This window comes from Saxophila tyrrhenica (genome assembly GCF_035928015.1).
Source record: "Saxophila tyrrhenica strain CCFEE 5935 chromosome Unknown scaffold_20, whole genome shotgun sequence".
In the NCBI taxonomy this organism is placed as follows: Eukaryota; Fungi; Ascomycota; class Dothideomycetes; order Mycosphaerellales; family Extremaceae; genus Saxophila; species Saxophila tyrrhenica.
In genome coordinates this window covers 132,772-160,483 of record NW_027041752.1, presented here as the reverse complement: position 1 = coordinate 160,483, position 27,712 = coordinate 132,772, and the positions used below count along the sequence as shown (strand labels likewise).

The 27,712-nt window shown below is 54.8% G+C and overlaps 12 protein-coding genes across 12 annotated transcripts; 6 read left to right on the top strand and 6 right to left on the bottom strand.

The window, feature by feature from the left end:
• Positions 1 to 71: 71 nt before the first annotated feature.
• Positions 72 to 3,525, top strand: LTR77_009965 (uncharacterized protein; the record flags this gene model as incomplete). The annotated part of the gene is made up of 6 exons (XM_064807191.1): positions 72 to 851; positions 912 to 977; positions 1,033 to 1,065; positions 1,126 to 1,397; positions 1,487 to 1,605; positions 1,904 to 3,525. The coding sequence occupies 6 exons, from the start codon at positions 72 to 74 to the stop codon at positions 3,523 to 3,525; spliced, it is 2,892 nt and encodes a 963-aa protein (XP_064654564.1).
• Positions 3,526 to 3,810: 285 nt separating this feature from the next.
• LTR77_009964 (uncharacterized protein) lies at positions 3,811 to 5,864 on the bottom strand (the record flags this gene model as incomplete). Its single annotated transcript, XM_064807190.1, has 9 exons — positions 3,811 to 3,951; positions 4,006 to 4,221; positions 4,281 to 4,586; positions 4,713 to 4,923; positions 4,977 to 5,170; positions 5,229 to 5,468; positions 5,523 to 5,595; positions 5,646 to 5,671; positions 5,724 to 5,864. The coding sequence occupies 9 exons, from the start codon at positions 5,862 to 5,864 to the stop codon at positions 3,811 to 3,813; spliced, it is 1,548 nt and encodes a 515-aa protein (XP_064654563.1).
• Positions 5,865 to 9,227: 3,363 nt separating this feature from the next.
• On the bottom strand, positions 9,228 to 11,549 carry LTR77_009963 (uncharacterized protein; the record flags this gene model as incomplete). Its single annotated transcript, XM_064807189.1, has 5 exons — positions 9,228 to 9,895; positions 9,948 to 10,142; positions 10,208 to 10,253; positions 10,319 to 10,526; positions 10,597 to 11,549. The coding sequence occupies 5 exons, from the start codon at positions 11,547 to 11,549 to the stop codon at positions 9,228 to 9,230; spliced, it is 2,070 nt and encodes a 689-aa protein (XP_064654562.1).
• Positions 11,550 to 12,204: 655 nt separating this feature from the next.
• LTR77_009962 (uncharacterized protein) lies at positions 12,205 to 13,487 on the top strand (the record flags this gene model as incomplete). Its single annotated transcript, XM_064807188.1, has 2 exons — positions 12,205 to 12,560; positions 12,653 to 13,487. 2 exons carry the CDS (start codon positions 12,205 to 12,207, stop codon positions 13,485 to 13,487), a joined length of 1,191 nt encoding a protein of 396 aa, XP_064654561.1.
• A 1,195-nt stretch (positions 13,488 to 14,682) lies between these two features.
• On the top strand, positions 14,683 to 15,520 carry LTR77_009961 (uncharacterized protein; the record flags this gene model as incomplete). Its single annotated transcript, XM_064807187.1, has 2 exons — positions 14,683 to 14,987; positions 15,040 to 15,520. 2 exons carry the CDS (start codon positions 14,683 to 14,685, stop codon positions 15,518 to 15,520), a joined length of 786 nt encoding a protein of 261 aa, XP_064654560.1.
• A 662-nt stretch (positions 15,521 to 16,182) lies between these two features.
• On the top strand, positions 16,183 to 16,692 carry LTR77_009960 (uncharacterized protein; the record flags this gene model as incomplete). Its single annotated transcript, XM_064807186.1, has 1 exon — positions 16,183 to 16,692. The coding sequence occupies one exon, from the start codon at positions 16,183 to 16,185 to the stop codon at positions 16,690 to 16,692; it is 510 nt and encodes a 169-aa protein (XP_064654559.1).
• A 67-nt stretch (positions 16,693 to 16,759) lies between these two features.
• Positions 16,760 to 17,512, bottom strand: LTR77_009959 (uncharacterized protein; the record flags this gene model as incomplete). The annotated part of the gene is made up of 2 exons (XM_064807185.1): positions 16,760 to 17,110; positions 17,168 to 17,512. The coding sequence occupies 2 exons, from the start codon at positions 17,510 to 17,512 to the stop codon at positions 16,760 to 16,762; spliced, it is 696 nt and encodes a 231-aa protein (XP_064654558.1).
• A 312-nt stretch (positions 17,513 to 17,824) lies between these two features.
• Positions 17,825 to 20,960, bottom strand: SPT16 (FACT complex subunit spt16; the record flags this gene model as incomplete). The annotated part of the gene is made up of 2 exons (XM_064807184.1): positions 17,825 to 17,915; positions 17,971 to 20,960. 2 exons carry the CDS (start codon positions 20,958 to 20,960, stop codon positions 17,825 to 17,827), a joined length of 3,081 nt encoding a protein of 1,026 aa, XP_064654557.1.
• A 332-nt stretch (positions 20,961 to 21,292) lies between these two features.
• On the top strand, positions 21,293 to 22,683 carry LTR77_009957 (uncharacterized protein; the record flags this gene model as incomplete). Its single annotated transcript, XM_064807183.1, has 3 exons — positions 21,293 to 21,486; positions 21,544 to 21,550; positions 21,622 to 22,683. 3 exons carry the CDS (start codon positions 21,293 to 21,295, stop codon positions 22,681 to 22,683), a joined length of 1,263 nt encoding a protein of 420 aa, XP_064654556.1.
• A 253-nt stretch (positions 22,684 to 22,936) lies between these two features.
• SHY1 (surf-like protein) lies at positions 22,937 to 23,908 on the top strand (the record flags this gene model as incomplete). Its single annotated transcript, XM_064807182.1, has 1 exon — positions 22,937 to 23,908. The coding sequence occupies one exon, from the start codon at positions 22,937 to 22,939 to the stop codon at positions 23,906 to 23,908; it is 972 nt and encodes a 323-aa protein (XP_064654555.1).
• Positions 23,909 to 24,602: 694 nt separating this feature from the next.
• Positions 24,603 to 25,621, bottom strand: LTR77_009955 (uncharacterized protein; the record flags this gene model as incomplete). Its single annotated transcript, XM_064807181.1, has 2 exons — positions 24,603 to 25,210; positions 25,330 to 25,621. 2 exons carry the CDS (start codon positions 25,619 to 25,621, stop codon positions 24,603 to 24,605), a joined length of 900 nt encoding a protein of 299 aa, XP_064654554.1.
• A 482-nt stretch (positions 25,622 to 26,103) lies between these two features.
• Positions 26,104 to 27,703, bottom strand: RPN5 (proteasome regulatory particle subunit; the record flags this gene model as incomplete). Its single annotated transcript, XM_064807180.1, has 3 exons — positions 26,104 to 27,213; positions 27,267 to 27,563; positions 27,617 to 27,703. The coding sequence occupies 3 exons, from the start codon at positions 27,701 to 27,703 to the stop codon at positions 26,104 to 26,106; spliced, it is 1,494 nt and encodes a 497-aa protein (XP_064654553.1).
• Positions 27,704 to 27,712: the final 9 nt, after the last annotated feature.

Here is a 27,712-nt window from a genome sequence, read left to right as displayed (position 1 = left end):
AGTCTTACTCTCTTCTTCCTTCCGTCTCGTCCCTACGGCTCAACTTGGATTCGTAAGAAAGAGGAACCACAATGGCACCACCCAAGGCTCTCCTCGCCACGCTGCTATCAGCAAGCACAGCAGCGGCAGCGGCTTCGCTTTCGTCTTGCCCTGGATACAAAGCGAGTAACATCCATCACGCTACCAATGGAGTGACGGCGGACTTGACCCTCGCCGGCGATGCCTGCAACGCCTATGGCAAAGACCTCCAGGACCTCACCTTAACCGTCGAATACCAGACCCCCGACCGCCTGCACGTTGTCATCCAGGATGCCGAGCAGCAAGTCTACCAGATCCCCGAGTCCGTCCTGCCCAGGCCGCCGAATAAGGCTTCTTCTGTCGACCAGAGCCAGCTGGAGTTCCGCTACGAAGAAAACCCCTTCTCCTTCTCCATCGTCCGCAGCAGTAGCGGCGAAGTCCTCTTCGACTCCTCCGCCGCGAGCTTGGTGTTTGAGGACCAGTATCTTCGGCTTCGGACGTCGCTGCCGGACTCCCCGAGCTTGTACGGCCTAGGCGAGCACACGGATCCGTTCATGCTGAATAGCACCAACTACACCCGAACCATCTGGAACCGCGACGCCTACGGTACGCCGCCCGGAACGAATTTGTACGGCGATCATCCGGTGTATTTCGACCATCGGAATGGGGATGGGACGCATGGGGTTTTCTTGATGAACAGTAATGGCATGGATGTGAGGATCGATGACTCGAATGGCCAGTACCTAGAGTACAATCTCTTAGGTGGCGTGCTGGACTTTTATTTCATGGCGGGACCGGGGCCGAAGGAGGTTGCGGCGCAGTATGCTGATGTGGTGAGTTTTGATCTGGTCTGAGGGAGGGCAGGAGAGGGCAGAGGCTGATTTGCGTGGCAGGTCGGGCATTCAGCCATGTTCCCGTATTGGGGGTTGGGGTTCCATCAGTGTCGGTATGGGATGCAGGTATGATGAAGTTTCCACCGAAAAGAGGAGTTCCGAGAGCTAACGCTGTGAATAGGACGTCTACGAAGTCGCAGGCGTAGTGTCCAACGTACCTTCCCCCTACCCCTCCCACCCTCTATTTCGCTAACCTCTCTCCCCCTCGCTCTAGTACTCCGCCGCAAACATCCCCCTCGAAACCATGTGGACCGACATCGACTACATGTACCTCCGCCGCGTCTTCACGCTCGACCCGGTCCGCTTCCCCTTGCACAAAGTCCGAGAGCTGGTCGATTATCTCCACCAGCATCAGCAGCATTATATCGTCATGGTCGATCCGGCGGTGGCGTATGTGACGGAAGGGTATGCGCCGTTTACGAATGGGGTGGAGGCGGGGGCGTTTTTGAGGGATGGGGATGGGGGGATTTATAAGGGGGTGGTGTGGTAAGTTCTGATCTATACAGGTGCCTCTTGGATTCGTGAGAGGTGCTCGAGAAGAGTCGCTGCTGACAGTGAACTCTTCTGTGCTACAGGCCGGGTGTTACTGAATTTCCGGACTGGTTCGCGCCTGGGACGCAGGATTATTGGACAAGCGAATTTGCTTCGTTCTTCGATGCTGAGACAGGGGTTGATATTGATGCTCTTTGGATCGGTGAGTATTTCTAACGAGACGAGATGGGTTTGAAGCTAATGTGCATTGAAGACATGAACGAGGCCGCCAACTTCTGCAACTACCCATGCAAGAACCCACGTCAAGAGGCGATCTCAATGGTACCTGACACTTCGTACAACTTCCCATGACTATCGAAAACGCTAACTGTTCGCGAAGGGCAACCCACCAAGGCCGCCGCCAGTCCGTATTGGTAGCCCCATCGAGCTGTGAGTGATCCTTCACAAGTCTGTGCTGAACAACGTGCTGACCTTGATCTCGAACAGACCCGGTTTCCCAGCGGACATGCAACCCAAGTGTCATGCGCAAGTGAAGTTCTCCGTCAGAGCCAAGACCTTTGAGGGAGAGAACATTCTCGTAAACGGCAACACAGTCACTCTCGGCAAGAACGACATCTGGAATGCCCCTGTGCTCAACGCTGACGACTACCCTGTCTGGACTGGCACTATTGATATGCCGGCAAACAAGAAGGTGACCTATCAATATGTACGATACGAGCCAGACGGGAGCTATATCTACGAGGAAGACAACCGCACCCTTACAACTGGCGGATGCGGTTCTTCCCAGTCAGTCAAGGACAAGATCACCACGAAGTCGCCTCCTCATGGATCCTCCAACGATAAGCGGGAGTTGAGTGCACCAAAGTCGCTGCCTTTGCAGGCCCGCCAGTCCAGCAGCTCAGGTGACATGTCCGGCCTCCCAGGCCGCGACCTGATCAATCCCCCATACACGATCCAGAACGAGGCAGGCTCGATCAGCAACAAGACCATCGCCACCGACATCATGCACTCCAACGGGCTTGTCGAGTACGACACGCACAATCTCTACGGCGCCATGATGTCCGAAGCATCCCGCCAGGCCATGGTCGCCCGACGCCCCACCCTACGGCCCTTGATCATTACTCGTTCGACGTTCGCAGGCTCCGGCCGGCAGGTTGGCAAATGGCTCGGCGACAACATTGCCGATTGGGACCACTACCGCTTCTCGATCGCCGGCATGATGAACTTCGCCTCGCTCTTCCAGGTCTCAATGGTCGGCTCGGACGTCTGCGGTTTCGGCGGCATCACCAACGCCCATCTCTGCGCACGCTGGGCGACGCTCGGAGCCTTCTCGCCCTTCTACCGCAACCACCAAGAACTCGGCTCGCCACCGCACGAGTTCTACCGCTACCCTCTCGTCGCAGAAGCAGCGCGTAACGCCATCGCGATCCGCTACAAACTCCTCGACTACATCTACACCGCCATGTACGACCAAAGCACCACCGGCGTGCCACTCGTGCAACCGATGTTCTTCCACTACCCCAACGACCCCAAGTGCAACAGCCTGGAGTACCAATACTTCTGGGGTCCGGGTTTGATGGTCGCTCCTGTGACCGGCGACAACAGCACGCACGTCTCCATCTACATGCCTGATGATATCTTCTACGACTACTACACCCACGAGACCATTCAAGGCGACGGCAGCAGCATGATGCTCCGAGACGTGGATTACACGACCATCCCGCTGTACTACAAAGGCGGCACCATCTTCCCCGAACGCGCCAGCTCCGCCAACACCACCACCGAGTTGCGCAAGCAGAACTTCAACCTCGTCATTGCGCCAGGAACCGATGGCTGCGCTTCGGGATCTCTGTATCTCGATGATGGGGTCTCGATTGAGCAAGACGGGACGAGTTATATTGAGTTCAACTATAATCAGGATGGGAAGTTGAAGATTACGGGGACGTTCGGGTATGAGGTTGACGCGAACATTGAGTCGATTATTGTGCTGGGCTCGGGATCGAAGTCGAACGATGCTGGGACTGGGGATGCGAGCATGGCGTCTACGGCCGCGGGCAACACGATGAAGTGGGGATTGCCGTTAACGAAGCCCGTGACGGTTGATGTTGCGAGCTTTCAATGAGCTGAGGAAGGAAATGACTGATGTTGATGAGGTATCTAAAAGCAGGTAACGCCGGCCGATCCGAGATTTTACAGAGGCCGTTTTGCACCGTAACGATCGTCTCCCATTTCCCATTCTATCCCAAGAATCCATGCTCAGTCTCAACGCACTGAACCATTGGAAAGCAGCCCAACGCCGACAAAACGAGTGTGGTCCATTTTTGTAACACCCACGCAGCAATGTCCATCCCAAGGTCTCTTGTCCTGCTTAGCCGAACTCCGTTCCAAGCAAATCGTCCAACCTCAGTCAAGCACCCTCCCTCTCCGTGCTCGCCCTTGTGCAGGCACTCGACACATCCTCCTTCGACATGCCATCCCTAACAGCATTCTCAGGCACCTCCGTCCCATCGAACCGCTGCGTAATCTCCTCCAGCGAAAGTCCTTTCGTCTGTCCACCCACCGCGTCAGCTCAGCTCTGCACCCATCGAAGCTTGAGACTCACCTCAGGATAAACAAAATACACAATGGTGAAATGGCTGACCAGCATGCAACACCAAACGATATAGTACTTCCATCCAATAGCATCCAGAGCCACAGGGTTGGTGAAGCCGCTGAAGATGTTGGCGGCAGAGTCGGCGAATTGTTTGATCACGTACGCTTTGTCGCGGAGCTCGAAGGAGGCGATTTCTCCGAAGTAGGGGTCTTGTGTTGTGCCGACCTGGCGGCAGTGTTAGCATACCGTGCCCTTGTTGTGGTGGAAGGGCAAGGGCGGCGCACCATCTTATAAAACGCCCCAAACAGGAAGATCATCGCCACCGCCGGTCTGGCAAGACTGCTATCCGCGAAATCGGACGCAGCGCTTTGGGAAGCGAGGACCGTCATCGTCAGGAAGCAACAGAACATGCCTCCAATGCCTGTAAGAAACAACTTCCGACGCCCCCAGAAGTCGATCGTGCAGGCCCAGAGGATGGCGAAGAGCCAGGCGTTGATGGTGTTGCCGCCGTTGATGAGGAGCTGGGTGGTCGAGTTGGTGATGCCGAAGGATTCGAGGAGGAGGCGGAGGTAGTAGGATATTATTGCGTTCTGCAGAGAGATTAGTCAAGACGGGGAGTCAAAACAGGGTCGAAGACAGTGGGCTTACGCCGCTCCATTGCGTCTTAAGGCCATTGTTAGCGATGAACGGAGAGTTGGAAGGGCACAGCTGCTTACGATAAAACCAAGCGTGAAGACAATGGCGAAGCGGTGGCGGTTGGACGGTCCATGGAACCATGCCAACCACGAGCTTTTCTTCTTGTCGGTCTTGAGTATATGGGTGATCTCTGCCAACTCGAGATTGACGAGGGGCGAGCTCTCGCATCCTTCTCCGTGGTACTTCACCAGGATATGGCGAGCTTCGTCTGTTCGGTTGTTCGCAACAAGCCTGATGGACGCTGTCAGCTACCATTCAGCACTGCAGTGTACCTTTGTACATACCATCGAGGTGACTCCGGGATGAAGAACATCATCACAATCTGAAAGATCGATGAGGCGGCCTGGATGGCGACAGGAGTCCTCCATGACCAAGACGAGGGCTCAAGACTGCTAGACCCGAACGTGATCCACGCGGCGAGAATCTGTCCGACGCTGCCGGTGCTGTTCATCAGGGCGGTATAGGTTGCTCGCTGAGTCTGTTCATGATAAGAAGGTTAGTGCTGGGCTGACTTCTTCGCATCCAAGAGGTCATACCGGATATGCAAGCTCGCTGATGAGCACAGGGCAGGTGGTGATTTGCAGCTGATTACCTGCCCCAAGAATGATCCGTCCGACGATAAACATGGGCACGCTCTGCGAAGAGGCTTGGATGGTGATTCCGACAAGCATAATGGCAGACCCGCAGATGACGGGGTATCGGCGGCCCAGCTTCGTTTGCAGAGGAGAGACGAAAGGTAGGGCGACGAGTGCTCCAAGGCGATTGGCAGTTGAGATCTGTATGGAAGACAATTAGTTGTCGTCAAGGTTGGGATGGAGGAGAAGACTAACGAGACCAAGCCAGGCGGATTCTGGGCTGCCGAAGTCGCGCTGCCATGTGTCGAGAAGCTGAAGGCCGTTGAGTCTAGAAAGTATCAGCAGTCTCCTTGCTCGCAGGCACCTGATCATTCGTACAGTGAGTTGTCGAAGCCATTGGTGACCTGGAACGTCGAAGTTAGTCACATACTTCTTCGACGAGGATGGGAGACGTACACCGGCGCAGAGAGCACCAACCAGCAACAAGTTCAACGTCAACAACCGGGGACAGAAGATCCATAGTCGACGTTGCGGGACAACATCCTTAAGGTTGACGCCGTTGACACCTGTCGCTCTGTTGTTCCTGTTGTGTAGCATGTTGAAGAAATGTATCGATGGTAGTCATGGCCAGACATTCGTACGCTCCAGCCGGCTTCTTCTTATACTCGACTTCGACATGGTTGCAAGCCGCCGTGTAGGTGATAGCAGAGAGCTGTTCCTCCGAGTTGTCTCTTCGTCACTCACCAAAGACGGCAGCTTTCGATCTGGCCACCACTGGGAAAAGCCGTTGTGTCTTCCAATTCCATCGCGCATTCGATGGTTCCACAGCAACATCCTTGTTGCAACCACGTGCCTAAGCCCAATGTGGGCAAGCGCCTAATCTTGCCGAGCTCAATCTTGCCATATTTATCAGCTTGCAGGTGGTGAGAAGTCAGCAAGCAAGCTCTGCGTGCTCCAAATGCTGCCAATCCGGCGCAAGCAGCTCCCATGCCGTGGAATCATCGACGCAATGAACGGTGCTTTTCTCCAACTCTTTACATCTATAGATTTCCAACATCGGAGAACTCACGGCCAATGTTTGAATGCTCCGAGTCCAAGCCGTTAGCCGAAGCGGACCGTAAGAACCGTCTGGTCTCGCTACCAGGACCGACCGAATTGGAAGCAACCACCAGCTCTTACAAGATCTAATTTCTACGTCAAGCATAACCTTCGTCGACGAACTCCGATGATTCTCTCAGCGAACTCGCTTGCTCTGTTAATTGATTTTTCCATTCCAATCTGTTGCGAACTTGAAGTTATACTTGGCCTCCAGCTGTTGTGGTGCTATTCGAGGAGTTTGAAGCGCCATCTGAAAAGCAGATCTTGGAGAAAAGTTGAGCGTACAAGAACAGTATGGCATGTGCAGATTGGTATTGCGGAAGGAGACGGTGAGGAAGGGGTTCTGGCTTACGTCGCCCTGCTTTATGGCAGCCACAACCAGCTGCTTCAGGCGTTATTTCACAAAGGAGCTCGATGGCTGTCGTGGGTGAGCTGACATGGCTCCGAGCTTTTGCCGTTCGCAATGCAAACGCAGACAGCCCCGACAGCTCGGCGTACTCTAACCCAGCACTTGGGCGGTCTAGGTGCTGTTGAATTTTATTTCGCAAGGGGTGCAGACTGTCTCAGGGGAGAAAGATGGCCAGGGGCGCTGTCGGACCGTGCGGCAGCAGGTCGTCTCAGTGGTGGAACGACCGGAGACTGAATGACAAGCATGTTTCCCGTGGTGCTGACGCCATCACTGCCATGCAACGTTTCAGTTGTATTGCTTAGAAACTGGATGCATTCCATGTTCCGAGCATTCGCGTCGCAGCAGGCCCATCCATGGTGACATTCGGGAAGCCGGCGAGCCCGATGATACCAGCTGCGGGTTGAGAGGTTTGCTTCCCGACTTTCTCCATCCTGTCACTCGTTTTCTGCTCGGGTGGTAGCGGGCCAGGTAGCAACGTCAAGCTCTCCAATGTGGCTGCTCACGTGACCAGATCCTTCAGAACTCGATTTCCAACAGCTCTCATAAGCTTGGTCAGCCGAAAGGGGGCCGCATGAGCACCAAGTATTCAGTCCATATGCGATATACATCCAGTGACGGACGTCGTAGTAGAGCAGTCTGATCTTGATTTAGCATTCTGTCAAGTCCTCAGATGATTCTCCAATCGCGTAAAGCTTGGGGCGCACATCTGGTCGATCTCAGACCTCGCAAGAGACAACCAAGGATGGAAGTGCCATGCCCGTATGGACGAGCCTCTGTTGAAGTCAGTATAGGAATGCAAGAATTCAACATTGTTTACCATCTGGACCGCAGGTGTACTCGCGCACTCTTCATGCTACGATATCAAACCCCTTGTCCCGAGCATAGAGACCCCTTGGACAGCGACATGTTGGGAAAGATCTGAGTATTGCTGCCAGTAGTCGGTAAAGCCGGTCAGTTGGGCTTGGGCACACGCCTAGCGGCCCTCAGGAGCCAGCCCGGAGTATGTTCTCTCTCCTGAGTCTGGCCGTCGAGGTCAACCGTCCCCATGGTCGTCCATATACGCCTTAAGGGGGTATCTTTGGCACTCCTTGAATTCGGAGAACGAGGAGGCCATTCATGACTTGAAGTGTGGTTAAGAAATGAGACGGTTTGTCAGGAGAAAGGCCAATGACCAACATGTCTTGGCGGTACTTTCGGCAATTTGACTGTCGATCCAGCCATGCCAGCGCACGACACATCGTACGTGGCAAGATCAAATGATTGGACTTCATGGGCGCCGCTGCCCTTCAAATCACCACGGTGGCATCATACCAGGACGAGTGGAAATGCTACTGCACGCTTTCAAGCGACGGCATGCCTTGAGAAGCGCATCCCGGCCGGTTCATCCAGCACGCGGAGACGATACGAGAAGAGAAGCGACGAGCGCACCTACAAACTGCTCTCCTGGCACATGGCCCGCAATACCCATTGCACTGACAAGCGAGCCATCTCCACCGGCCAAACCACGGCAACTGCAAAACAACCTCCGCAAGGCATCGCTCCACGGGCAGCGGACGACACCCCGCCGCAGGTACTAAAACGCACAGGGACGATCAGTGGTTGGTTTGATTGCCTCCAAGACAGAAGGCAAGTGTAGCCGAGTCACGTGATTTGCACATGCTTGGGTACGCTCCCTGGTGCCGTATCGGTCAGCATATTGCAAATCTGGTAGTGTTATCTCAACATGTCCGCCGTCACTGAACGATAGGTAAACGGCCCTTTCTTCCGTATTCTCGTGGTTCTACTACCCATCTTTTTGTAAAGTCCCTTAGCATCCTTTTGGCGTGTGCTCCATTGAGCTTTTGTATCTCGCCTCATCGGCGTCGTACTGCTTTTGGTTTGCGTATGGAGCAGATCGATCAAACTTACCTGGGGCTGCGGCCTAAATGGAGACAGCAAGGAATCGAAATCTGGATCCTACTTGGGTAGCTGAGCAAGACACAATGAAGAGGGTGATGGGAGCATACACTGGCCGCGCCAGCAAGACGGCATATAAATAAGCCATTTCGCGGTGAAGTTATCGATTGGCGGCTAGATGCACGCTGTGGTATATCTGTGTACCATGGATTGCACTGTCGACGGATACACAATACCGCTAGACTCACATTAGCCGGAAGCAGCCGTTCATACTCTGCGCCGCCTGCATCGTGCGTCCTGGTAGCATCGTGTTCGAAGACCGGATGCATAGTAGCAGGAACGATAGAAGAAGTGCAGATCGCGGTGAAAGAGCCGTAGAGCGCCGCATGTCTTGTTGGACATTGCGACTACCTCCTATCTCAGAGACCATGCAGTGATCGCGATGTTCGAGAAGGTTTCTACAACCAGCGCAATGACGCAGAGTCTCTGCCGCAGTAGCGACTGGACCCCATTGCATCTCGAAGATCCCTCGCCGCCATCCTCCACCGACGTATGTATCAAGGGTTGTTAAACCCATACCCAAACTCATTCATAGGATAGAACGAGAAGTCGGCGCCATTGGAAGTGATCACCCTGTCGAGATCTGCAAAGTCCTGCCCAAAAGCCAGCATATCGCCCATCACTCCAAACCCGTTGTTCTGCGTCCCCGGTGTATCGTAAGTCGTCGGCCGGAAGTTCAAGGCAGCGTACTCCGCACTGCTCATTTGACCCTGGGTAGAAGATGGGCGGGCGATGAGAGGGCTGGAGTTTGCGGTCTCGGAGCGGTTGCGAGGGAAGTGGAGGGGGGTGACGACTTCTTCACGCTCGGAGCGCGTGACGCGGGAGCCGCCTGGCCCGGGTTGGGAGGCGGGGGTGCTGTTGGGTACGCTGCGGGCGGTGGGGTAATCTGCTGAGGGTGGTGGTGTGTTGAGGAGGACGTCGGCGCCGGAGTACGACATGATGGTGTTGGCGAACTCGGGCTCGTCCTGGCATTTTGCGTGGTATGCACGGAGTTGTGAGGCGTATCGTCCCGCTAGGTCTACTTGTTCATCGAGGAGGCCGGCATTGCCTGATTGTGGTTCTTGTCGGGCATCGTGCCCTCTCCAGCGTCGGGACATCTCTTCTAAGTTGAGCACGAGGGTGAAGAATTCGGGCGATAGAGGGTTGTTGTAGTAATAGGCGTGGGCTGGAGGACCGCTGGTCAGCTCTTCTCAAGACAAGGGCATGATTGCACCTACTCAGGAACACTTTTGCAGCAATGCAAGAGCAGTAGACGAACTCCGCATTCACCATCATCTCTTCTGTGAAGCGAAGGTATTTGGATGTTATTGCAGAGGTCTCTGTTGCGGCTTGCTCGCAGGTGTCTGCGCTACAGAAATTGGGCAATTTGATCGTCTTCAAGCCAGGCGGGGGGTATGCGATGGGCTGATGCACTGACACAGAAAGCGAAAAGATCAGCATGGCGCTCATCGGGGTTCGCAGGATGTTGGAAACTCACGTAGTATCAGGCTGGTATTATGGATGACATGCGCGAGGGTGAGCGCCTGCATCATAGAAAAAGAACGGTCAGCCGTGCCTTCACCAAGGAGCGTGTTGGATGGTTGCTTACCGGATCCATGCGAACAATCGCATCCTTCGAGACATTGGACTGCTTCCATCGATCGGGAAGGAACCTCTTCCATTGCACCAGCCTCAAATCGAGCTCCTTGAACCGTGTGAGCCAGTCTTCCACCTGCTGCCTGTCGCCAAAGTCGACACTCTGCTGTAAGAAGAACGAGAAGACTTGGCTGAGGCCTTCTGTAGCTTCAATCCGATATCTATAGGGACGAGATCAGTGTCAGGAGACACGGTGCAAGAGTTCAACCCACTGGGTTGCAGGGGCCTTACGCGAGAGCGCCAATCTGGGAGATATCCGGGCTTCCAGCATCGGGACTCTGCCCCGGGACCATTGGCTCGTTCGGAGACGCCTTGAAAGCCGGCAGCGTGGTGATGGGCTGACCGATCCTCGCCTGCGACTTCTCCCAGAGACCAAAATACGGCGTACGACTCTCCTCGCCTCTCCTCCAAATCCCACCGTTGCATGGCAGCTGTCTCGAGACGTTGTCTGTTGAGAAACCGGTCGAGAAGCCGCACGAGACGGAGAGGAAGCGGTCAAGGATGAAGGTGTTCCAGAAGACTCGTTTTCGCTCCTCCATCTCTGCGTGGCTTGTCGCCTCCTGCAGGAGTACGAGGGGAGGCAGCAACGGCTTTGGACGCCGCTCGTGGGTCAAGCCAAGATAGTCGACTGCACGAACTAGCGATGCGATGAGTGGAAACGCTTTCTGCCATTGGCCGGAGCCCACGTATTCAAACGCCAGCAGAATCAGCGCTTGACAATTCTCAATCGAAAGACTCTCCAATGCAGTCGAAGCAACCACTGAGGTGGACCGCAGCACATAACGCCGAACCTCCTCATTGCTCAGCGATAACGCATCATGATCGATGTGCTTCATGCTTGTTGCGACCATGGCGTGTAGAACGACTGTTAAGCTTCGAGCATCGTTGTCCTTCAGGCGGGCTCGAAAGCGGCGCTCGTGCACTGTCGGTATCCAGTGATGGCACGTACCAAAGTACTTGGTCATCACTGCTAACATGACATTATGAGGTGGGAGGTCATCGAAACCCGTTCTGTCGTGGAACTGCTCGGTCGGTTGGTCAAGCCTGCGTCTTTTGGCTGGCCTTGAGTGGAAGTCGTGGCTCTCGCTACTCGTGTGGGCGCCATTGTTCGCCGACTCGTCCCCTTGTACGACATGCTCGTCGAAGCGCCGTTCCAGGATTTCTATGCGTGCAGCGTCAGTCATGGTCAGACCACCAGCAAACGGGCGTCACACCTAGTCTTCGCGTAAGGTTGTCGACGGCGCCAGCTTTCAAGCCCGGCTTCTGCTTCCTCTGGTCGTATATACACTCCTCCGCTGCTCACACCCATCAGCAGGAGCACAATCTAGCAGAACGATGAGAGGAATGCTTGCACAAGCGATTGCACTGGCTACAGCTGGGTTGCTCGCGGGAGCATCTCAATTTCTACAATAGTCAGACTTCTGTACTGGCCATCCGCTGATCGTGAAAGATGACTAACCCTCCTTCTACAGGAGAGGCAGGCAGGCAACTCTGACTCGGCATTGCCAATCGACGACGACTCTGTAGCAGGCGCCGAAAGGATCGGCTGAGGTGCCGGCCGGTGCTGGTACATGCCCGTGGAAGTCGTCTTACAAGTGGTGCCGGATGCGTGAGTAAGCGGTGTTAAGGTTGCTGCAGTGTGGTATGCCGGCGGTATGCAGAGCTGAAGTTCGACCTCGGACGGTGTTGCCGACGCCCGGCGCCCGTTGCTGAATTCACGTGGCAAGGTCGGACGAGAGCAATCTCGGGTCTCCTGACTTCCTTTTGCCCCCAGCCGTAAATACCAAGACTTCTCTGCTCCGCTGCTGCAAAGTCATCAGCGCTAGCGACGTCGGGGCCATGTCGAGGAACGGAGATCTTCACGACGGCCAGCCTCACACCGTCGTCCTCCACCAAGAGACACTAGAACGAACACGAAGACATCATGAACACGGTGTCGATGCGAAACTGCGTCTTGCTGCATCAGCAGACCAGTGGCTTGCTGTGTCATCGAAAGAACGGTGGAGTGTCATGGAGAAGCCTACACTTGCACCTTCAAACAGCCCGCACGACTATGTATCTCAGGCACCGTATTGGTGGCCAAGCAAGACAGCGACCGGCCTTCCGTACATCCGCAGAGACGGGATGATCAACCCAGACGCCGTCACGCTCGACAAGGTGAACAAGGCTAAGGTTTTCCAGTCATGTCACATATTGTATGTACGTGGCGGAAGTGTGGAGCGACTGCCGTCTCGTTGCACGTTGACTGCATGTCATTGGCTATACCACTGGCTAATGGTGCTACTAGAAGTCTAGCTTGGCTATATACGGGAGAAGAGGCATACGGAGCACGAGCAGCGACGATCCTACGGGACTGGTTTACTGATGAGCGGACGGGGATGAGCCCTCATTTGGAGTATGCTCAAATGATACCTGGCCGGAACACTGGCCGAGCGATCGGAATCATTGACTTTGCTCAGAAGTACGATGCTGTTGTAGATGCCGCGATGATCCTTTCGTCTGGGTGCCCTTCATGGAGCAGCGAAGATCACCACAACTTCTTCGTCTGGAACGAGAAGTATCTCGACTGGCTGCTTTACAGCGACTTTGGCATTGAGGAAAGCCAGCAGCTCAACAACCACGGCACATTCGCCTCCCTCCAAAAAGCAGCAATAGCCATGATGCTCGGCAGAACCGACACTGTCCGCGCCGAGGTGGAGAGCGCGAAGCGCCGCATCGACGCGAGCATCGACCCTGACGGCTCCCAACCGCATGAGGTCGCCCGCACCAGGAGTTGGCACTATTCGTGCTTCAATCTGCTGGCCTTTGCTCGATTGGCGGAGATTGGGCAGAAAACTGGAGTCGATCTTTGGAGCTACTTTGGCCCGGACGGCCAGTGTCTCCATTGCGCGGTCGACTTTCTCATTCCAGCTGCTGCCCGATGGGAGGGGTGGCGGTTTCCGGAAACAAAATTCGTGCCTTATCTCGCCACGGACTTGATACGAGCCAGCGCATTGAGAGGTAATGCCAGAGCCATGGCTGTTGTAAAAGAATTGCAAGCTCCACCGCTCGATCTGTGGGAGTGGTGCTTGGTGCCGGAGAATCATGACGCCTCGATTGAAGCAACGCCAGCTGTGCCGTGAGTGGGGTTGAAAACGGCCTGGAGGACCTGCAGGGCCAGATCAGCAAGAGTACCAGTCTGTTGCAACGATCACAGTCGATGGCGGCGAAAGGGTGGGCTTGCGGGCTACGTACCGCTTCAGATGGCAAGGTGTATCATTTGCCTCGCCAAATCAGCGTGCGAAGGTAGACCATCATGCTATCTCGCGGGGACCATGGACAGGCTGCTGGGCTGCAATAGCAGCGTCTACTATCGCCTTGTTCATATTGAAATACCCAGCAAACATAGTTGTCTGGCTGACTCATTACATGTTAGAGTTGGAGTTTGAGTTGCATCTCTTACTGAGACGATTGCTTTCGTGGCATGCAAACGCACTCGAACTTGCCATAGTCCTCCGCCCTTGACCGCTTGCTCAGGATGGTTTCGTTCGGTAGCCGAAGAGTACCGCGATACGTCGTTCGACAACCCATTCCACAAACCGGCAGAACATCGGCGAAGGTCTGCATTTCCACGCCGGTAGAACCACGGCGGCTGTCTACAATAAGCCAGGGGTTGTTTTTGGCATCGGGACTTGCCAGCAAAATGGGGAAGGCTAACGATCTTGTAGATTCAGAAGCGGTGGTGTTGCTCGCTTAAGCCTGGGTTGACGGGCAGCGGGCATCGGACGAAAGCGCTCGGGGTACCTAGCCCGCTTTCCGTCTCTCAAGGTAGGACTCGCAACGCCAGTGGCTGTTTACGGTTTCAAGGGTCCCGGCGGTCAAACGAGTTCGCTTGCTGACCAAATATGCCCATGGAATGGGGCACGTTGGGTACACGAGCTCCTTTCGCCAGCTATCTCCCACCGCTCGGGCAGCGGGTAAACTTCTCAAGATCGGTTCGTTATGGAGTTGCCACTACCTTGGACATGGCTCTTTGGGTCGTTTTTGGGTCCCGCAACACAGGTACGAGGCGTCTAGACCTCTAGCTGCATCCAAGCTTCCCCATCGCCAAGCACTCTGTTGAGTATTTCTCGGGCGGAACCCAGACATGCCGCTGCTTCGATTGTGTTGGGCGTGATATGAGCAGTATAAAGAAGTTCTCGATCGCCGATACGAATGCCTCTCTCGGTCGCCAAGGCCAAACTCTTCGAACAATCGCACACTACTACCTCCTGACCGATCGTGACAATGCCTCACCATACGATGCATGCAAGCCACGACTTCAACAACTTCGTCACCATGTCCCAGATCGTTGCGTCGCCAGTTCAGATGGCGGACGACTGCTCCGGGGACATCTGCCACCTGCCATCATCAACTGCCGGAACCTGCTTCCAGAGCACGCTGCCTTCGCATAGCTGCAGTTCTCAACCGATGCCGTCTTTTGCCAGCAGCCCTTGGGAGATGACTCCACAATTGTCGGAGGTCCCAAGTCTTATGAGCCATTCCAACGGTTCATCTCCTTCAAACTCCTCCAGTGGACACGAAGGCTTCATTGGCGTCGCACAGGAGCAGCACAACAAGCGCCGAGCGCAGAATCGAGCAGCGTACGTACCTTTCTCTTCCAGTTCATGATCTACGCTGACCACCAAGATACAGTCAACGAGCATATCGTGATCGCAAGATGCGGCACATGGCCGACCTAGAGATCGGCATCCGAGACGTCGAAGAAAAGATCCGACGACTCCAGAGTGAGAATACAGAGCTCATCCGTGAGCTGTGTGAAATCCGAGCAGAGAACCGCGAGTGGAAACAATGCCAAACTCAAGCCAACACCAGTGTCCGTACCCCCCATCACCGTCAAAACCGACCCGTTCGTGCGTCAGAAGCTTCACGAAGACCGAGAGATCTCGACAATACCACAGACGGGGTTGAAGACGCCGGGACCGACGATGTTTTCGACGCAGTATGGAACCTGATCGAGCTGGATCCTTCTGTCGTCAAAGGCAACGTCAAGGCGGAGGCTTTCCTGCAGCGTCTACGAGGGCTGGTTGATAGCGGAGCACAGCAGGCATCCCAATTGGGCTCGACATTGGACGACGGCCTAGATAATCCTCATTCAGGCGGTCGTCGGAGGTGATCTTCGAGCCTGTTCTGATTTTGTTCTTTGGGCGATGGAGGAGCTGTGTTGCAGTCCAGTGTCAGTCGCAATGGACGATGTTGTGTCTCTGATGACCCAACAACAGATCGGTGTTTTAATATGGTCATTGGGAAGTCCTTGGTCGGCGGTTACGAGCAGTCCGCCCGGGAGGGAGTGGGCCTTGATGAGTGTTTGCCTGTTTTTCTCATTATACCCGACACTTACAACGAGCAGTTTGAACTTAATCAGTTCCATTTCTGCTTCTCATTGCCATTGAAAATTATCTTTCAGTGTTCGGCCAAACAAACCCTCCATACCGGTGGTCGGCCAAGAGTCGCCGTACCTGACGGCCCAAATTTCCTCCGCATCTCAATGGCAACAGAGTTTCAATGTGTGATCGGAGCAGTACGACCAAGTTTCGATACATCCAAGACAACATCGACGTCCGACTGACCAACAGCGTAAAGGCCGAGATGCTCGCTCTTCAGGAAGATACCGATCCGCCGTTTTGATTTCACGATTAGATGTTCCGCTCTCCAGTCTGGAACGATGTTTGACCACCAGAACGAGTCAGTCCACCTCTAGGTGACACAGTATAAGGAACCCGACGTAGAACCTCAAGGACACTCTCTCATCCAACACAGCACACCAAACTTTTCACAATGTCTCACTACGTGACCACCCACAATGACAAGGGCGAAGCAACATTCTCCGACAAGGTTCCCGCTTCACCAACACAACTGCCCCTGCCCGGCGGCAGCATGAACATCCTGTTCACGACCCACACGACCCCTACCCCCGTACACAATGACTCCTCCATCGACCAATACACCCACGACCGCACCAACGGCCTAGGCAACGCCATCTGCCCACCGAACGGCACCGCGGCCGCCATCGTGTCTCTGCAGCCCGATTCCGAGTTCCCGTGGCACAGGACCATGACGCTGGATGTGGTGTATGTGCTTGAAGGGACGCTGGAGCTGCATTTGGATTCCGGGGAGAAGCGGGTGTTGAAGCAGGGCGATAGTGTGATTCAGAGGGCGGGGATGCATAAGTGGGTTAACATCACCGAAAATGGGGGTTGGGCGAGGACGTTGGGGTTTGCGCAGCCAGTCGTGGAGCCGGCGGTTGTTGGGGGAAAGGAGTTAAAGGGAGAGTTTATTATGGGGTGATGGACAGGATGTGGTGAAGGGAGGGTCTGAAGGGGTTTAGCTTGAGGTGATAGTTGAGGGATAGAGGTTACTCATGTATCTCCATTTCCCTCTGCCATTTATCCTTCGGCTGCTTGTACAGCTCCCACGCCTTATCGGCAATGTTCTCCGGGTTTGGATTCTTGTTGGCAGTCGACACTACTCCCCCGACACTCAATAAGGCCACATGTACTTCCTTGCCGAACTTCGCGTGCAACGACAGGACCAGTGCTCGCTGCGCAGACTTCACCATCGACAACGAGACGAGGTCCGGCTCGGGCTCTTTGTAAAGCAACGTCGTGCTCGTGACGAAAAACGACGGCGAGTCCTGCTCTCCAGTCTTCTGCTTGAGCAGAGGAATCGCCCATTGTGCCGTCTTGTAGAGAGCCAAGTTGGTCAACTACGATCATATCAGTACCCGTAGCCTTGCAACATAGCCACAAAAGGTTTCACTGACCCTAAAATCCCCCTGGATCTCCTCAACCCCCTCCTCCAGCACAGCCCGTCCCGCCACCCTCGCCGCATTAAGCACCACACACTCCACCTCCCCAAACCCCTCAATCTCCTTCAACGTCCTCTCCAACTGCTCGAAATCGCATAGATCGCAAGCCCATGTCTTCACCTGACACGAATACCCTCGCTCCTGGATAGCGTCGAGAACGGTATCCTGGTCTTTAGCCAGGCGGGAGGAATCCCGCGAGACGAGCGCAATGTGCGTGAAGCCTCGCACGGAGAAGGCGCAGGCGATGTGGACGCCGATGCCTGGGCCGGAGCCGAGGATGAGGAGGGTTTTACCTGGCATGTTCGCAGAGAGATGGAAGTGATGGTGATGGATGGAGGTGGATGTCGTCACGGAACGCTGAGTCAGAAGTTTACGTTGACTTCACGTAGATTTGGTAGCTACATGTAGTGACAACAAATACGGCATCCAATGAAGCACACTATTGATCATGCTGTTACTGTGTGCTATATCAAGCCGGAGCCTCTGCGCAATCCCTGAGCTCGAACCCAATCGAGCCAGATGAGCAGTCAGATCAGTCTGCATTCCCCGAACGCCCGCTCAGATATCATGTAGCAAGTTCTAACAAAATGTCCGCCAGACCTCGGAGCAGCTTTACCGCTTCTTGCCGTTACTCTTCTTCCTCCGATCATCGTCCTCCGGGCCCTCGCGGTCCTTCTTCGCAGCCTTCTTCTCCATCTCATCCCTGCATCAAAATTAGCAACCGCCCACCAGAAAGCTCATATGCAATGTCGACTCACCAATCCTCGCCCTCCTCCTCATCACTAGCCTCCTCATCACTCGCCTCCGCACTCGCCTCTTCATCGAAATCACTTTCATCATCACTACTCTCCTCACTCGCCATATCCTCCTCGCTGACCTCAAACGCACTCTCCTCCTCTTCCTCCTCGCTACCCTCATCGTCGCTCTCTGCAGCCAAGAAGTTCCAGCCCCCATCTGCGAAGAACGCGTGCGGGTCCGCGACGAGCGTCTTCATAATCGTGGTCCAGTTCAGGTTCAGCGGGCCTTCGCTGAATGGGATGTCGACCGAGTCGAGCCAGTCTTTGACGCCGTCGAGGGATTCGACCGGGATGGTGTTGATGTGTACAGGGGCGCGGGTGAAGTCTTTGAAGATCACGACCATGTCGAAGTTCTTTAGGCCGAATTGCACGCGCTCGAGATGGACGACTTCGACGTCATTGAGGCTGACAACCATGAAAGGTGGCTCCGTAATCTGGATAAGGCAGTCCGTGGTAGGCTGGATGGTGACGGAGCTGCGGCTGGGCACACCATTGAAGCCGAGATCGCGGAAGGGCATGTCTACTGACAGACCCTCGCCTTTGCCAGCATCAGCGATCTTCTCGGCGAAGTTGCGGAACTCTTTGTCGAGCTGAGCACGGCGCCGCTTCTCTTCTTGCTCAGCCTCAAACTCCTCTTCGTCGCCATATCGATGCTTCCGCTTGCGGTTGCCAGTCTCGTCGAATTGCATCTCGGTCGCTTCGCGGTAGAACTGGACGTCCTTCGTCTTGCGCTTGCCAATAATGATCGGGTTGATCAAGTGGACATGTATGATCACAATCAGCTCACCAACGCAAGGCTGGAAGAAAAGATGTTTCACGTTGCTGAACAGAATGTCGACTCTCGCGTTGCCGAGATGCTGGTACCGCAGACCGTTCTGGTGGATCTCGACATGTCCGCCAATGCGCTTGCTCTCCATCGCCGGACGCATGTAGATGTTGTCGAGCCTGTGTGGCCGGCGGTTGCGAATCTCAATGAGCTTGTCTTGCTCAACGACATCCTCCATCTCCTTCTTCTCTTGTTCTCTGCGGAGCGACACCTTCTTCATCTCTGTGATCTGATCTTTCACGCTCTCCATGCGATCCGTGTCCTTGCTGCGGAACGTGAGTGAGCGGATGAACTGCGCCGAAGGGTCTTCGAAGGGAGCAGAATCGTCCTTCCTGCCTACACCCTGACCAGGCGAAAGGAAGTTGATGCGCAAGAAGCAGAACTCGCCTTCCGTGCTAGTGGTCGCGTTTTTGAGTGTGTTGATGTGGAATGGTACCGGTCGGCCCATGATCGGCAGAATGACGGAGCTGTTCTTTGCGTCGACCACGATGATCAAGTCCTTCACCCGTGGCGGGAAGTTCATATCACGCTTGTACGATTCGAAGCGCTTGAACTTCTTCTCCTCAACGCCGTTGAGATTGCCGTGGCCTTCAACATACTTTTCACTGCCCTCTTTCTGCTTCTTTGCATGCAGCTCCTTTTGATGCTCCCTCCGCGCCTGCTCCTTCTCTTCGTTTTGAGTCGCGCCTCCCTGTCCTCGCAGCCTGGTCTTGGTGATGTTTGAAGATGCAACAGCACCCACACGCGAATCCTTCTTCTGCTTGGGCTTCTCCTCCTTCACCTCTTCCTCTTCGTCGTTGAAGAAGAACATGGTAGCCTCGGTGTCCATCGCCGCATGCTTGGTGTAGACGAACGCATCGCTGCCAGTCGTGACACGGACGGTATCAGAGAGCATCAGCGCGTATGTGCCGTCCCGCTTCTGGTTCTTTGCCTGTGGATTCTGGAGGTCTGAGAACCCGGTGGTAATGGTGAAGGTCATACCATCCCGCAATGTCCGCTGGTTCTTAGCGTTCAACGCAAGGGTGTTATCCCGCGCCTCAATGCCAACACCCGCACCGACCGACTTCACGAAATTCTTCTCCAGTTCCGGTTTCTTATTCTTGATGACCTGAAGCGCCTTGCTGTAGACGTCTCGCGCCACAACACCGTCCCGCATCTCCTTGATCACCGTCTCGTGCACATTCAAAAGCAGCTTGTACATGCTCTCCTGCTGCTTTGTAGGATCAACCAGGTACGTGCGCGCTACCTGCGATCCGTAGGTCTGATACCGAAGACCAAGCGCAGAAATGATGACACCAGCATGTAAGTTGTTGTCGTCCGGCTCTGAGCTCAATTTGAGGTCGAAGTTCCCGCCGCTCATGACAGTCGGGTGGATGCTCCAATCCAGCTGCATGGAGTCGAAGTTGGACGGCATCTTCGTCTGCCGGAAGAACTTGTCATCGTCAAGTTTGTTTGAGACCTTGTCGGCAAGCGCTCGATTGGTGATCTTCTTCTCTTTGTCGAGAATATCGGACATGGTGTCGATGAAATAGTCCTGCATGATGTTCGCGGAAGCACGTGACGCGCTGCTGATGGATCGCAGTTCGTTCTCGTCCTTGACAGCCATGACAGCCGAAAGCGCTGGGCTGATGTCCACTTCCTCGACTTCCTTGCTAATGTCACCAAAAGCTGTCGCCCACTGCTGTACCATCGGTCCTGACGAGAGATTCTTAGTGATCACGCCAACCTTCTTCCCAGCATTCTTGATGATATCCATCACCTTTTCCAGCTGCTTCATGTTGCCCGCCTCGTCCTTCCCGCTCCGTACCATGATCTCGACATTCGTCTTGCCACCCTTAAGCGGCTCGAGGTAGGTGGCCTTCTTTTGCGTGGTGACGATATACATGGTCTCCATCGTGAAGAGCATCAGGGTAGCGGGGAACTCGTAGCCCAGCAGCCAGAACTGCGTCGCGTTGGCCTTGTGGAAGCCTGTCGTGTCCGGATCGCTCTTACCCATGACGATGGCGATGCTGTTGGCGTCGCCAAAGACATTGTTGCCGCTGCGCTTGTCTGCCTTCCACTGAGTGATGAGTGACGCCAGCCGCGTGTGGAACTGCGCAACGTCGATGCTGACCTCGTCAGCCATGGTGGGTGGTGTCGTCTCGCGATCGCAGTCCAGTCGATGTGATGGAGTGGAGCGGCGATGGTGGGTAGAGGTTGTGAGAAGGAGAGGTGGTGACGGGGCGAAGGTTGGAAGCTCACTTGAAGTCGCGAACGCGTAGGCAGAAAAGTGACCCGCGATGGCTCTAATCACGTGCGCTAGCGCAAAGCTTAAATCGCTGCCTCCAATTGGCTGACACCACCTCTCCCTCCATCTCCAACAAGATAGCGGCCGTATCACAGGCTTCACGTGAAGCGCAGACTACAAACTCATTGGGGGAGGATGGATGCGTTTGGTTTAGCAGTGCCCGGCCAACGATGAGCGCTGGCGATGGCAGCAAGGTGTTGCCGCCAGCGGCGAGAGAGGGGGAGGGCGCTGTAAACACGGCCAAGAAGAAGCAAGAGAATGCGTCCACAGGAGCTTCTGCGGCTACCATCCGGGCTCTCAGTGCGCGCATGTTCGCCTTCTACTTCCGTGCACCAGTCAAGGCGTTTTTCAGAGCTAGAGTAGAGTGAGTCTTCCTCTGTCCTTGAAAGAAAACGTAGAATGGCTGCTAACGTAGATACAGCTATATGGTGAGTCCAGATCTTAGATGCAACGGAGCTTACATGCTCGTCTTTGGCGAATCACTCCTAATGTGCCCTAGGGATATGCTCGCGCTATCAACCCGCGCATCCAAGCCGGAGAACCATGGTCCTACCGACAGCTCTCCCCCTTCATCCTGGCCCACGCTATCCGTACCCATGGCTGGTCTTTCATCCCCAACCAGGTCCTCCCTCCTCTCCTCGCCAACACCGCCGTCGGGGCTGTTCTGTACACGACCTACCTTAACACGCTAGGCTTGATGCACGAACCCTCCTCTCGGGCCACGAAGCGAGTCTACCCTCCGCCACCTTTGGAGACTGCCTTCAAAGCAGGCTTCGTTGCTGGCACTGTGCAGTCTCTGCTCGCAGCGCCACTCGATGCTCTCCAAGTCCGCTTTCAGGCCAAGGAAATGATGGAAGGCAGATGGGGAAACATGTGGCAGTATGCTCACGCCAAGACGAAGGAGATTGGCGCTCGCGGTGTCTTCGCTGGCTGGACTCTCTCCTTCGTCCGCGACTCGATTGGCTTTGGAGCCTTCTTTGCCGCCTTCGAGTTCGTCAAGGGACAATGCTTCTACAGCTTTGTGAGCAATGTCTACGGTTTCTACGATAAGCTATCGCTGTTCCAGAAGACGAAGATCTTGGGCCAGGAAGCCACGCCTGGTCGACCGGAGATCAAGCCGCATTACATGCTTGAGCCGACCTTCATCTTGATGGCTGGTGCGGCAGCATCGATCGCGCAATCCGTGGTGCAGCATCCGATAACCCGCATCCAGGACGTGCATTACGGACGACTGGAATGGATTGACTCGCATCGCCCGCCTCAAGCCCAGCCACCATCAGCAACCGAACCCAAGCCAGCCGCTACGGCCCCGCCAAAGCGCAATGCCTTCAGTATGTACGCGAGCGCCTATAGGAAGACGTTTAAGGAATGTGCAGCGCTTGCACGGCGGTCTGGTGGTCTTAGGGCGTGGCTGTACAAGGACTTCTTGGTCGGGACTTTGAGGCAGGTCCCTAGTACGAGCGCCGGGTTGATTGCTTTCGAAGTTATACGGCGGAAGTATGCTATGGATGAGGAGGTTGTGAGGATTCACAAGGACGGATATGATATCCTGCTTGTCTGATGTTGTATGCGGAGTGTACATAGAAAGCCGCCCTCCATACTTTATGGGGAGCATGCATAGCATCACAGCCAAGTTAATGCAGCCCATGTTACCACTCTGTAACGCTGTCCGATGGCATAACTCAAGTCTTGCAACCAGGCCGATGAGAGAACGGAGGCTAGTCCGATCCGCTAGCGCCTCGGAGGTGAACCTCAAGTCGCCGCAACCAACATCATCAAGTCTCGACCGCATCAACGTTGGGAAAAGAACAACAATGGAGAAGTCAAGGAATCTGTTTCGATCATTTCGACGCAGTCAACAGTACATCTGCCCGCAATGCTTCCGCCAGAACACCCGCAAACCCTCATCGCTGCTCCGCCAGCAGCAACGGCGCCATCAATCCAGTCAACCTGTCGACGACCCGGCCTTCAAATCTATCCTCGATAAACCCCCTATTCTCATGCGATCCGGTCGCAAACACAAACCAATTGGCCTGGCGATTCTCGCAGCGATACCTATCACTGCATTCTTCCTTGGGTGCTGGCAGGTCAAACGATTAGAATGGAAGTCCGAGTTGATTGCCAGATTCGAGGATCGATTAGTACGAGAACCATTACCACTACCGCACAACATCGATCCGGAGGCGATCAAAGACTTCGACTACAGAAGAGTTGTTGCAAGAGGAAAATACAGACATGACAAAGAGATGCTCATCGGACCGCGCATACACGACGGCAACGACGGCTACCTCGTCATCACACCACTTGAGCGAATAGACAATGCAGGACGCACATCCACAGTCCTAGTCTGCCGAGGCTGGATCCCCAAAGCCAAAGCAAAGCAATCAGAGCGACAGCCGGGCCTACCAACCGGCGAAGTACAAATCGAAGGTCTCCTCCGCGAGCCCTGGAAGAAGAACATCTTCACCCCCGCCAACAGCCCTGAAAGCAACACATGGCACTTCCCCGACGTGGCGCAAATGGCCGCGCACGTGGGCAGTCAAGCAGTCTGGGTTGAGGAGACGATGAAGCCGAATTTGCTGGAGAGCTACAGGAGGGAAGAGGCGGGGATACCAATTGGCAGGCCGCCCGAGGTTAATTTGCGAAATAATCATGTGCAGTATATTTTTACGTGGTTTTCGTTGAGTGCGGCGACGACGTTGATGTTGTGGATGGTTGTGAGGAAGCCGCCGGGAGGGAGGGGGTTTGGGGTGGGGAGGGGAGTGAGGGAGAGTAGGGAGTGGTGAGTGACTGTTTCGGCGGATACGCCGGCATGCCGATGACGCTGGGCCGTCTTGAAACCGGAGAGGGCAATCCGCGGCAACGATAGCTAGATTCAATGTGTACACCAACTGCAGAATAAAGATGAGGGACTTGCACCCTCTGATGCGGTACTCCAAAGTATACGCAGCTTCTTTCCTCGCTTCTTATGCGTATATATGCAGACCCAATCCAGTCCGTTCATGCTGCCCCGACAAGTCGCGTGCGCCATTCTGAACAATGTAGAACGTCCTCTCCGGCCCCATCTTATGTTTGCCACACAAGCGGGCAAGGGAGAGACTTCTCCAGGCGTAAATTCACGGTCTTCATAGGTAGGAAGTCGTACGTATTGGCATTCGTTTGCGGAATCGTCAGTCCCCTGAAAACCAAAGAGGTGTTGTGTAAACGCCCGCCCAATCTTGCGTCCAACGACCATGAATCGATATGGCAGCCCCGGCTCCCAAGCTGAGAGTGGTATCGCATAGATGAATTTGTCCAAGTACTCGCAGGCTTGGCGGGAGGATTTGCGGTCTGGGAAAGTCTCGAGAAACTTGAACATGCGCAGCTTCACCGCCCTTGTCTGTATGCGTAGGCCGCGGTTGGTTATCTCATACGTTCCGTCCAGGTACCGAGGGACACCGCCAGCATAACGAAAGCTAGACAGCTGGGGGGCCAACGGCGTCAAGGACCATCGTAGAAATACGTGTCGTCATAATCAAAGATCGACTTATCATTGGATGATTGGATGATGGCCTCTTGAAGGCGGTGGAAGGCCTTGGAGCCCTCACCATAAAGAAGCGGCATGTTGACGTTGAAGATACCGAGTAGACAATAGCTGGCGTCCTCTTTCCGTGTAGTCTTGCGGTCTGCAGCCCAGCTCATGCGTTCTGCTATACTTGCGTGCCAAACCGAACATTCCGTGCCCCGGAGTTTGGAGAGGTACCGTTCGGCAATGCCAGTTGCGCTGGACACCTTCTCCGTGAGCAGAGGAGCGAGCTTCGACTCTGCTGTCCTGCTACATCGTCCGCGTGCCGGGTACACCGCTTTGTCGAGATAGCCGAGCACCTCCCACCGCACATCGCAGAAGACGACAACGGAAGGCGCGAGTAATTCTTGGAGCGTCCATCCCCTCCGAAACCATTCACTGTTTTTGAACGCTTTCGAGCCGCTTCCGGTCAGGGAGTACACATCAGAGAGATAAGCGATGCAAACAACAGCGTTCTGATACCATGCGAACATGGAGTTGATGGCCTCAGATAGCTCTGCACTCGATCGTTTGTCGATGCAGCCTGTACCGAAACGAGTCAGAATTCTTTACTCGTTCCCAACGTAGCTGCAAGGCGAATGTTGTCGCAGAGCAAGGGATCATTGGGGCAAGACACGAGACAATGAAGAACTTCTTACTTACAAGTGTCGATCCAAACCCACTGGAGCTTGTCCCTGTGCATAGCGTCCCTCAGTGCACCTTCTGGATGCTCTTGAAAAGAGCGGATGTATCGTGAATTGTGGAACTCCTTCACAAAGTTACAACATTCCAGTATCTTCCTGTACCCAGGACTGTCTCTAGAGCAACGACCCTTGACAAAATCTTTGTAAGTGACCTCCTTCCCTTGCCAGCGATGCGAAAGGATGAAGTACGGTGGAATGTTTTGCTCGAAGAACTCCTCCAGCTCCAGGGTATGGATGTTGAGGAGCCGCATGTTGTCAACAGGTCTTTGTGGCCCGACCCAGGGTGCTTTGGTCCAGGTTCATGCGAGCATATCTTTGTACGACTCAGTATGCGCCAGATGGTGTTCAAGTTTCTGTTGGAGGAGTCGTGGGCGTCTGAAATGTATGTAGAATCTACGGTTGGCAAGGCTGTGTCGGCAAGGCTGTACAGCGGCACAGCATGGCGTCCAATCGCGTTCGAGGTCTTCAATGTCGCGGGCAGGGACCAAGTGAATGCTGAGGCCGATAAGATGAACACAAGCTGGACGGCCAAGAAGAAAACATGACCAGGCGGCCTATCGTTGACAAGCCTCGCGGCATTGATTGCTGAGCTACTGTATCGTACACATGCTAATTGTATCTCATCTGGCATCTGCAGCAGGCACTGATGCAGATTGTCTCCCGAGCCGCACGGCTTGAACGCACGCAACCCACACCCCGATGCGCATGCACCGCCTGCCATATCATCGTCTCCTCACGACGCCCCAGCCTTCAGCGCCGCCTTCCCCTCCACCGGCTGAATCCTCGCCATCATCTCCTCCTTCGTGATCAAATGATCAATCCGCTCCAACAGCCCCAACAGCCCCTTCATGTTTCCACTCCACTCATTCAACACTTCATCCGCCTCCCTCTTGCGCTCGAAGCTCACGACCTGCGCCGGACGATCGATCCGCGCATAGATCGTCTTGCTCGTGACCAGCTCGCTGATCACAGACTCCGTTTCCTGCGGCGGGAGATCCAGCAGCGTCGTCAGCCGCGGGAACGTGACACGAGTGTAGTACTTCGCTATCACACGAACGTTGTGCTCAATAACGCGCTTGCGGAGATCCAGGTAGCGCTTGTGTGCTTTCGGGTCCTTGCGGTCTTCGTGGGCGGTGAAGATGTCGGTTGAGGTGAGGTGAGAGCCGAAGTTAGCTTCGATGTTGGGCCAGCGCATGAGCTCGGGGACGGTGAAGAGCTTGAGGAGCTGGGCCTCGGTAGGGCAGGATTCGGCAATACGGGTATCTTGCGCGACGCGGTGAAGGAGGTCGTTCTGCTCGTTGTCGTACGGCGCGAGGAGGATGAAGTAGACGACGCGAGCGAGGGCGGCTTTCAGCTGATCGGGATTGTCTTCGACGGCTTCGGTGTCCAAGACTTGGCGGTAGTGCTTGCACGCTTCGAGGTATTTGTCGTCGTGCTTGGCGAGCGTGATTTGCTGTTCGTAGTAGCGGAGCTTGAGATCTGTGACATCGTCGTCTTCAGGTTCGTCTAGCTCGCCTACAGTGCCGTCTGCTGCCAATCGCGCGCGCTGCTCTTTCTCTTTCCGTGCCTTCTCGATCTCTTCCTGTGACTTCTTAGGCTTGCGTGCGAAGTACCGTGTGCTTATCTTCCGGCTGAGAATGCCAGCTTGTGTCCAGTCGTCGTTCTCAATGCAAAGAGACACTTGCTCGAGGATGAATTCTGTCTTTTCTCTTCTGCTCATCGAACCGAAAGTTTCCACCTGTAGCTCGCAGAGGATGTCTGTCGCGGACGAAATATCTCCCTGCTCGCGCTTGATGTTGGACAGTATCCGTGTAACACGTGCGCGCTCTACTTCAACGAAGATCTAACATGCTGTCAGTACACTGCCACCACATGCTGCCTTTGCATGCATCTTACCTTGCCTTCTGTCACCGTCCTTAGTGTCTCAATCACGCTCAGCTTCACCTCCATGCTAGGCGTCTGATCCAGGAAACCCATGACCACCTGCACCATCTTGGTGATGGCTTGCTTGAGCTGGCCATGCTTCTTGCTCAACAGCTGCACCTGCTCGTTCAGCAAATTCCAATCGCCTGCTTCCTTTGCTATTGTCACAACGGAGACTAGTAATCGTGATGTGGAGGGGAGGTCGGAGGCTTGACGGGTCTTCTTCTCGAGAGCGAGTAGCTTGTCGATCGCGCCTTGTGCATCGCCGGACTGTCCACGATCGCATTAGTGGAGTGTTATACACCAGATCACTGCGCGCGTACCTTCGCAGTCTTCTCCGCCTCTGGCAGGGCAGCATCGACCTCGGACGTGTAGTCCTTGTCCGCCTTCAATATCGACCCGTCCGACATTGTGGCGGC